Source organism: Drosophila takahashii, unplaced genomic scaffold, assembly GCF_030179915.1.
Source record: "Drosophila takahashii strain IR98-3 E-12201 unplaced genomic scaffold, DtakHiC1v2 scaffold_71, whole genome shotgun sequence".
Lineage (NCBI taxonomy): Eukaryota > Metazoa > Arthropoda > Insecta > Diptera > Drosophilidae > Drosophila > Drosophila takahashii.
The window spans coordinates 25,641-36,253 of NW_027221750.1; the positions used below are offsets into that span (position 1 = coordinate 25,641).

The 10,613-nt window shown below is 47.0% G+C and overlaps 1 protein-coding gene and 1 pseudogene across 1 annotated transcript; both read right to left on the reverse strand.

The window, feature by feature from the left end:
* Positions 1-6,343: 6,343 nt before the first annotated feature.
* Positions 6,344-6,829, reverse strand: LOC138914657 (circumsporozoite protein-like). Its single transcript, XM_070219432.1, has one exon. It carries the CDS (start codon positions 6,827-6,829, stop codon positions 6,344-6,346), a length of 486 nt encoding a protein of 161 aa, XP_070075533.1.
* Positions 6,830-7,247: 418 nt separating this feature from the next.
* Positions 7,248-10,003, reverse strand: LOC138914660 (large subunit ribosomal RNA; annotated as a pseudogene).
* Positions 10,004-10,613: the final 610 nt, after the last annotated feature.

Here is a 10,613-nt window from a genome sequence, read left to right on the forward strand (position 1 = left end):
CTCTTACTTGTATGTTCGGACTTAGAATATTTGTATACGCGTCACTAATAGGATGACGATTCAGTTGGCTACCTTAAGAGGTACATATACTTGCATATGTCTCTTACTTGTATGTTCGGACTTAGAATATTTGTATACACGTCACTAATAGGATGACGATTCAGTTGGCTACCTTAAGAAGTACATATACTTGCATATGTCTCTTATTTGCATGTTCGGACTTAGAATATTTTTATACGCGTCACTAATAGGATGACGATACATATGGCTACCATTGTTAAATATATTTAAATAAAATTTATTTAAATATAATTATTATTTTATATATATATATTTTATATATATATATATTCTGACTTAAAAAAGCCAAACAAAATAAACACAATTAAATTTATGTTTATTATCGAATCATCAAGCAAAGGATAAGCTTCAGTGGATCGCAGTATGGCAGCTGCTCAACCACTTACAACACCTTGCCTGTTACAAAAGTCGTTTACAATTGATTCTAGGCTTTGTCATTGTATTAAATAATGCTTTTATATGTAACTAGCGCGGCATCAGGTGATCGAAGATCCTCCCAATTTACTATGTTACAAATTACATTGGCATCACATCCATTGTCGTTTATAAAGTAAATTATAAACTTTAAATGGTTTAGAAGCCATACAATGCAAATTGCCCCTTATTTATCATTGCAGTCCAGCACGGATACGACCTTAGAGGCGTTCAGGCATAATCCAACGGACGTAGCGTCATACCACTGTTCGCTCGAACAAGTATTGTGCCATTGGTCCGTACCTGCGGTTCCTCTCGTACTACGCAGGAATGCTGTCGCAACAACGTTTTGTCATTAGTAGGGTAAAACTAACCTGTCTCACGACGGTCTAAACCCAGCTCACGTTCCCTTGCATGGGTGAACAATCCAACGCTTGGTGAATTTTGCTTCACAATGATAGGAAGAGCCGACATCGAAGGATCAAAAAGCGACGTCGCTATGAACGCTTGGCCGCCACAAGCCAGTTATCCCTATGGTAACTTTTCTGACACCTCTTGTTAAAAACTCTTTAAACCAAAAGGATCGATAGGCCGAGCTTTTGCTGTCCCTGTGTGTACTGAACACCGAGATCAAGTCAGCATTTGCCCTTTTGCTCTATGTGTGGTTTCTGTCCGCACTGAGCTGGCCTTGGGACACCTCCGTTATTATTTGAGAGATGTACCGCCCCAGTCAAACTCCCTACCTGGCAATGTCCTTGAATTGGATCATACCTGAGTAATTGGAGTTATACCAAATTTTCAAATCAAAAATACATAAATGCACCGTTTTATTAAAGAATTTGTTTGCGATTATATAACAAACTCGTGATACTTTGATCAAGAAGCTTGCATCAAAACCCAATACCATAAGATATAATAAATATATCCGTATAATGGCTAGGAAATGATACACGTTCCATTTAATCAAGTAAGTAAGGAAACAATAAGAGTAGTGGTATTTCATTGACGATACCAAACCGAAGTCTAATATCTCCCACTTATTCTACACCTCTTATGTCTCCTTACACTGCCAGATTAGAGTCAAGCTCAAAAGGGTCTTCTTTCCCCGCTAATTATTCCAAGCCCGTTCCCTTGGCTGTGGTTTCGCTAGATAGTAGATAGGGACAGGTGTCTATCGGATCCCTCCGAAGCTTATTTAACGTGGCGTGTTCCACACTGAAGGGATTACAACCACGGCACTCTTATACACCCACAAGTGAGTGTATAGTGCAATGTGTCTAGGTTAAGCGCCAGACCAACGCCCCGGACTAGAAGCTATAGCTATGTACATAGCAACCACCCCGGTAGCAATTCGAATGCTTACTTGTCGGGCAAGCATTCCCCCTTGCTGAGGAGCGGGATCTATCTAAATCCCTACTGATCTTTGGGTCACAGCACCCGAGTTGTATGACGCAACTCCACGTCGAACCCGAAGGCTCTACCCGCATATGGGTATCAACCACAGCCACCACGATACTCCCACATGGGGGCCAACCTCAATGAGCAGCCTTGGACAGCTGCTCAACCCGTGGTACCGAAATTACAGGCTCGGTAGGCCTCACCCCTGAAGCTCCGACAAGCTCGGATAGGGCACCCATGTCATATTAGTCGCCTCCTACGACAAGCTATGACAAGCTGTGGTAGAATTCTTCGCCGCTAGCCACACAGCAGGAGTTGATTGGGCTAAGCCCAGCGCCTGTGGTTCATCCATCCGCTGCATCCGTCCTACGCCTTAAAAAGGCAGCATCCGCGAAGACTCCTAGGAGACGCATCCGTTCTGGGGTCTCTACTACTCCCGCGACGATCCATCTTCCTTGGTCCTGGACAATTCCGAGAGCATCGAGGTCACGCAATTCATTGTACAGCCGGCATTCACATAATACGTGAAGCCAGCTCTCGTCAGCCTCCCCACATGAGCATGCGGTCGTGGTGCTGAGAGTCCTGCCGTGCAAGAATGCGTTTAGCGACCCGTGTCCTGTCAGTAAGAATCCGGCTTTTAGAGTAAAGACAAAGTCTTTCCTCTTGTAGACAAACGCTGCCTCTGGGAAGAATTCGCGAGTCACATGCCCGTGATCCGCGCTATCCCATCTGAGTTGCCACTCATTTAGCAGACGCTCGTCTAGCAGAGCCATCTTGTCCTTCCAGTTCATCCCGGTCATATCCAGTCCATGCAGCCAGTCGTTGGTATCCAGGGGGATTTCCTTCCGTAGTTTGAACTTCAAAGCAGACCGATGAGCGTCCAGATCCATTGGAGGAGCACCAGCAAGCACCTGCAGTGCCACCGTGGACACTGTGCGGCATACCGGTAGGCATCCCAAAAGGATGGTCCTCTGGCACGAGGTGAGGAGTTTTAGGGATTTACCCCTACTCACCGCCTTGTACCAGACCGAGGCACCAAAGAGTGCACATGGCATCATGAGTCCCCTATATATGGTCCTCTTTGCGCGGGAACTGAGTCCCCAATCGACTCGAAGCACCCGTGCTAGCCCTGCGACAACTCCAGACAGCCGATCTCGAAGTGCCGAGATATGCGGTAGAAAGCTCAACCGCTCGCCGACTAGGATGCCAAGGTACCGGCATTTGATGACGTACGGTAGGCTTGTTCCAGCAAAACGCACCGTCGGTCTCCTTTGTTGCGAAAGCTTCCCTTTCAGCAACATGATTGCCGTCTTGCTGGTGGACACACTCACTCCAACTTCAGATCCCCAGGCTCCCACGATGCTCATCAACTGCTCGCCTTTTCGCTCCAGATCGGCACGGGAATTCCCGTCGACGAAAAGTAGCAAGTCATCTGCATACGCGCTCACAGCACAATGTGGCTCTAAGCGCTGAAGCAGCACATCCATCAGAAGGTTCCAAATGAATGGACCACTAATGGACCCTTGCGGGCAGCCCCGTGTGACCGAGACTGTGGCTGCTTCATACCTGCTGATGATGCTTGCCCTTCGGCCGGAGAAGTAGCTTTTCCACAAGCTTATCTCACGACAGCCGACGTCGACAAGCCGATTGAGTACTGCGCTCCACTCCACATTGTCAAATGCTCCCTTGAAATCGACAAAGATTCCAAGGACGTATCGCGACGTGGTGTTGGCGACTGTGGTTGAGGCATGCCTCCAGGCATCCTCCACGCAGCGTCCAGGCCGAAATCCAAACTGCCATCTGCATCCATCCGGTAGCACCTCCTTGAGTCGATTCACCATGAGTCCTTCGAGCACCTTTCCGAACACTGGCAAAAGGCATATGCCACGATAGGACGAAGGATCGCTCCTGTCCTTGTCGGGCCCCTTTACCAGCGGTATCACTCTCGGGTGTTTCCACTCGTCAGGGAAGTATCCTTCCGAGAGGCATCGAGAGTACAGCGACGTCAGGTGCTCCGGAATGGCACGCCATACCTCCTTGACGATGCCACCCGTGATGCCATCCATACCCGGAGATCTCCGACTTTTCAGCCTGGAGACGCAGGTCGCCACCTCGAAGGATTCGAGAATTGGCGGTGCACCAGGGTGTACGTCCACGCGTGCAGTCGACTCCGCAACTGGAAAAAAGTTGCGAAGAAGCACGTTTGCGCAGTCGAGCCAATTTACGACAAGCGCGCCGTTCGACCGAAGACATCCGAGATCGGTTGTCTTCTTCCGGCCTCGGCATATTCGGTAGACATGCCCCCATGGATCATCTTTGTGCCGTCCCACGAAGTCCCGCCAGTTTTGCTCCTTTGTCGTCAGGATAAGCTTCTTGTACTGGGCTGAAGCAAGCCTCAGACCAGCAGCAAGTTGCCCAGCGTCATCGGTGCCACTCCGACGAGCTTCCTGCAGCCTCCGCCTCAGTCTCCGGACCTCTTGGCGTTTGGTACTTAGTTCAGGATTCCACCATATTACTTTTCTCCTTTCTGCAGGTATCCTGCGCCCCATCACTCTGTCGCACACGTCCTGTACGGTAGAGCGGAGGGCAGACACTCGTTCATCCAACGGCGATTCCTCCAGTTCCTCGAGACCTCCCGCTGCACTCCTCAATTCTTCACCGAATCTTCGCCAACTTACATTGGAGAGTCTCCATTGCGGTACCGGAGCTAGGCTCTCAACGGCCCTATTGGGATCTGGGGTAACCTCAACAGTGATAATGTTGTGGTCACTGAGATCCCAGAAGTCTACTCTCCACTCGAACATAGCCCATGCTCGCGCTGCTTCGTTGGCAAAGGTCACGTCGATATCGCTACTGGAGCGAATATTATCAAACGTGAACACCTGGCTGGCTGTGTTGAGCACACAGGCACCGCTTGCGATGATCCACTCGGTCAAGTGCTGTCCCCGTTCGCGGCGCAGACTATCTCCAGAGTTGGGTGGAGATTTACTGAACCACATGGGGGACACGGCGTTAGCATCTATTCCGAGGATTGTCGGTGTCGTGCTGGCTAACAGCAGGACCGAATCCAGGTAGTCGGTGTAGGGCTCCAGAGCAGCTCTATGCCGGCAGTATGCGGAGGCCAGAAAGATAGTGCCGTATCTTCCCGTGACACTCACGCACACTCCGTACTCCGTCGTCAGGCTCTCGATGGGCATGCAGATGGCGCTTGCATCATCCACTATGATGGCGGCTTTCCTCCTTCTGTCGGCGAAGATCCTCATCCCTCCAGGGAGTCCAGTGATCCTTTGGGCTGCGTCCACGTAGGGCTCCTGGACTAGTGCGAACAGGTGGCCAGCATCTCTCACCCGCTTGGCAAGCTCGATGAAAGCGCAGCGGCCTCTACCACAATTCGCTTGGATGAAACTAAACATATTAGTGTCTAGCTTGCACCCTCGCTAGCAGTGCGCCATAGATCGGGCAACCACCCGAGAGCATGAAGTGCCCTGAGGGTAGCCCCTTATGGCGGCAGTTTCGGCAGTCCACCGGGTTCCTGCACTGCGCCGCGACGTGGTCGTCCTGTCCGCACTGGCGGCAGACCTGATTTTTGTTCCGGCAGTCGACCAGTTTGTGGTCGAAACCTAGGCATCTATGACATGCGTAGGTGCGCACCTGTGAACGGCATCTGTACGAGAACCACTTCACGTACACTCTGCCTTCCAAAACGGCCAGCGCCTGGTCGTTTACCTCCAGCGTCACATTAATTGTGGCGCCGTTTTCGGCTGACCAGGGCTTTGTGGCCAGGACTACCGCCTTCTGGAAGTCCTTCATGGACCATCCCTCGAAGTTCTTCTCCTTCAGCTCCATCATGAACTCCTCGTGCCCGATAGTGGTGTCCACGTCCTGGACGATCACCCGGGGCTTCGCGGCGGTGTTCTGCGACACCTTGAGGCCAACTTCGGCGAACTTGGCGGATGCGACGACCTTTGTCATCTCCGCCTGAGATGGCGTGCGAATAATCGCGCCGCCCCTCTTGAGTTCTCGCACCTCGTGCACCCTAACGCCCAGGGCGGGCGCAACCTCTTTGCGGATTTTGTCCGCAATCTGTCGTCCCGAAAGTGCCGGGTCGTCACAAGCAACGACCGCGGACCACGTTTCGCGAATGGCGCTTCGTGGTGCGGCTACAGGGGCAGCAGGTTGCGCCGCGAGGTGCGCGCCTCGTGCAGCGGTGGCTGCGTAGAGGCAACCGAAGCGACCGGTGTCAGTGCTGGCTGTCTCCTGGCACGATCTTCCAACACTCCAAATTGCACCATCATGGCAGCGATGACCTCCTCATACCGATTTATCGTCTCCTGGATTTCCCCTGCCAACCGCGGGGTGGTCGCCGAGGAAACGAGTGCCTTCGAGTGAGCTATGCGGATATCCGCTAGCACTCCCGCGATGGCACCGCTACCCTTCATCACCCTCTCCGTTATGGGAGCACGGGTGCTGGGGCAACAAACGTTGCAGCGTTGTCAGCGGCAGCTGCAGGGACATTTGCGGCTGGCTTCACGGCGGTGACTCCATATGCGGCAGCATTCCCGGCGGCATTTTCGGCGGCACTCTCGGCGACATTTCCAGTGGCATTTCCGGCGGCGTTCGCTACTGCGATCGCAGCGGCCTTCGCAGCAGCCTTCGCGGTGGCCTTCATTGCGGCGAGTTTAGCGACGATGGACTGAGACTCGTCGTCAGCTACCGGTGCAGCTGGGTGCGTCGGCATCTCAAGGGACGATGGTGCGTCCTCTTCCTCGAATGGCTCCGGCGTGTCCTGCGCACCACCCACGGCGACCACCTTCGCACGCGATGCCTCCCTCGGCGTCGCCTTGTGCCCCTTGCCACGCTTGCGTCCTCTTCCACCGCGGGTTGAGCTACACGCGCGACTGCTGCCACTCTCGCTTCCCGACTCGGCAAGCTCCATTTTGGTGATAGATGATGCCATCTATCGGCCAAAACCCTAACTAAAAATTTAGTTAAGTTGGGACTTACACCCGTTTCTCTTTTCGCTGATCCGGTAGCCCGATCAGCTGATTTGCTGATGCTCCGATGCTTGAACCACTTAGCGAAGACACACACTATTAGCCGAGTTCCACACCCAACAGCTGTTACCAGGCGGTCTGTGCCTAAATAAGGCAAACGCCTCTCTCGAAGAGAGCGTCTCTCTCACCACGCACGTGGTGCGATGGAAAATTCCCGAATGGAAAAACGCGAATTTCCCACTGTCCGCACACTTTTTCACTCAGAAAACACGCACAACGTATTTGCACACGCGAAATACAAATTTCGACACTATTTGCAGCACCGTGGCTAGCGTATTACCGCAGATATTCGATTTCCTCGCGGAGCGTACGAAAAACACGTCTACTCCCGTGAGCAATCCAAAATCGACTGTGAGTAGATAGGGACAGTAGGAATCTCGTTAATCCATTCATGCGCGTCACTAATTAGATGACGAGGCATTTGGCTACCTTAAGAGAGTCATAGTTACTCCCGCCGTTGACCCGCGCTTACTTGAATTTCTTCACTTTGACATTCAGAGCACTGGGCAGAAATCACATTGTGTCAACACCCGCTAGGGCCATCACAATGCTTTGTTTTAATTAGACAGTCGGATTCCCCAAGTCCGTGCCAGTTCTGAATTGATTGTTAATTGATAATCGTTATAATTAATAAGAACTAATTGGTTTGACCCAATTAGTATTCTTAAAAATTTTAGCAAGAAAGTTCCACAATTGGCTACGTAACTAACTATCCGGGGAACAAGTAACTAACATAAATGCTAGAAACTCTATTTACCCAGAACGAGCACATAAACCATGTTATTGTTTCCCAATCAAGCCCGACTATCTCAATCTTCAGAGCCAATCCTTATCCCGAAGTTACGGATCTAATTTGCCGACTTCCCTTACCTACATTATTCTATCGACTAGAGACTCTTCACCTTGGAGACCAGCTGCGGATATTGGTACGGCCTGTTGAGAAGTTTGCGTGTCCCCACCATAAATTTTCAAGGTCCGAGGAGAAAATATCGACACAACAGTATATGTCATGCTCTTCTAGCCCATCTACCATATCTCTCTGCGAAAGACTTCCATGGTAGTACGGCTATAAAACAGAAAAGAAAACTCTTCCGATATCTCTCGACGGCTTCTTTATGGTCGTTCCTGTTGCCAGGATGAGCATATTTAATAACAAACGGATACTCAACAGGTTACGGAATTGGAACCGTATTCCCTTTCGTTCAAAATTATTCAAGTATATTATATTAGCTTGATTTGTATATATTGCGTTTTTGGTTTTACTTGAAAATTTTCGGCTTTCGCCTTGAACTTAGGACCGACTAACTCGTGATCAACCACTGTTCACACGAAACCCTTCTCCACTTCAGTCCTCCAAGGTCTCATTCGATTATTTGCTACTACCACCAAGATCTGTACCAATGGCAGCTCCATGCAGGCTTACGCCAAACACTTCTACGCATACCATTGTACCTTCCTACTCACTAAAGTTTCAAAATTTATATCACAAGTAATATAAATCATCTACTTTAGCGGTAATGTATAGGTATACAACTTAAGCGCCATCCATTTTAAGGGCTAGTTGCTTCGGCAGGTGAGTTGTTACACACTCCTTAGCGGATTTCGACTTCCATGATCACCGTCCTGCTGTTTAAGCAACCAACGCCTTTCATGGTATCTGCATGAGTTGTTAATTTGGGCACCGTAACATTACGTTTGGTTCATCCCACAGCGCCAGTTCTGCTTACCAAAAGTGGCCCACTGGGCACATTATATCATAACCTTAAACTTCATATCAAGAAAGTTAAGGTTCTTACCCATTTAAAGTTTGAGAATAGGTTAAGATCGTTTCGACCCTAAGGCCTCTAATCATTCGCTTTACCAGATAAGATTATTTTATATAATATTAAAATGCACCAGCTATCCTGAGGGAAACTTCGGAAGGAACCAGCTACTAGATGGTTCGATTGGTCTTTCGCCCCTATACTCAATTCTGACAATCGATTTGCACGTCAGAACTGTTTCGGTCTTCCATCAGGGTTTCCCCTGACTTCAACCTGATCAAGTATAGTTCACCATCTTTCGGGTCACAGCATATATGCTCAAGGTACGTTCCAGTTAGAGGCATAAATAATATAAATATCATTATACATAACTATATAGAACGCCCCGGGATTGTGTTAATTAGCTATAAATAGTTAAAAAACTAATCCCATTATTAGTCAAGTTAATTACGCTATTAGGTTTATATCCCAATAACTTGCACATATGTTAGACTCCTTGGTCCGTGTTTCAAGACGGGTCCCGAAGGTATCCTGAATCTTTCGCATTGTTAATCCTACAAGTGCATATAATAAACACAAAAATCAATGATAATCATGCCATTATATAATTCCGAAAAATTAACGCACTGTATTCATATAAATCTATCAGCACTTTATCAAATTAATAACATTTATTCTGTGTTAAAATGCAAGCAATTTAATTTGAATAAACTATAAGTTATATTTTATGATAAATTTGGTATGCTAATAGATTACAATGTCCTTATATGGAAAAAATGCACACTATTATCATAATATTGTTTAAATATTACAATTTTAATGATGAATTTTCCATAACGGATATTCAGGTTCATCGGGCTTAACTCTAAGCAGTTTCACGTACTGTTTAACTCTCTATTCAGAGTTCTTTTCAACTTTCCCTCACGGTACTTGTTTACTATCGGTCTCATGGTTATATTTAGTTTTAGATGGAGTTTACCACCCACTTAGTGCTGCACTATCAAGCAACACGACTCTTTGGAAACATCATCTAGTAATCATTAACGTTATACGGGCCTGGCACCCTCTATGGGTAAATGGCCTCATTTAAGAAGGACTTAAATCGTTAATTTCTCATACTAGAATATTGACGCTCCATACACTGCATCTCACATTTGCCATATAGACAAAGTGACTTAGTGCTGAACTGATTTCTTTTCGCTCGCCGCTACTAAGAAAATCCTTGTTAGTTTCTTTTCCTCCCCTAATTAATATGCTTAAATTCAGGGGGTAGTCCCATATGAGTTGAGGTTGTATATAACTTTTATTTGCAATTAATTCTTTATATATAATGATAAAACATTTTATTAAATTCGTTTAAAGCTGACGTATATATATATTAATGGCATTTATTTGTAACGAATTAACGAAGATAATAATATTGTCAACGTTTTTCATATTTCAAATCATTAATAAGAGACAATTCTAGATAATATTTATGCTAGACATTTCTCAGTATTATTTGATTGAAAAAGAAAATATTCCTCTTCGTTTTTCTCAAAGTTTAATTACTATTGTGAGATAATGTTTTTCATATATTTGTTAATATTATGAATAAAATAATAAATTATTTTTATCCAATAATTATACCATAGGCTTATAAAATTTATTATAAAATTTGTATAAAACAACTTAATTAGCATAGTCTTACAACTCAACCATATGTAGTCCAAGCAGCCACTATAAAATTATTTAAAGTACATAACAGCATGGACTGCGATATGCGTTCAAAATGTCGATGTTCATGTGTCCTGCAGTTCACACGATGACGCACATTTGGCTGCGGTCTTCATCGACCCATGAGCCGAGTGATCACCGCTTAGAGTTTTATAATTGGTTTTAAATTTGGTCAAATATGTTTTTA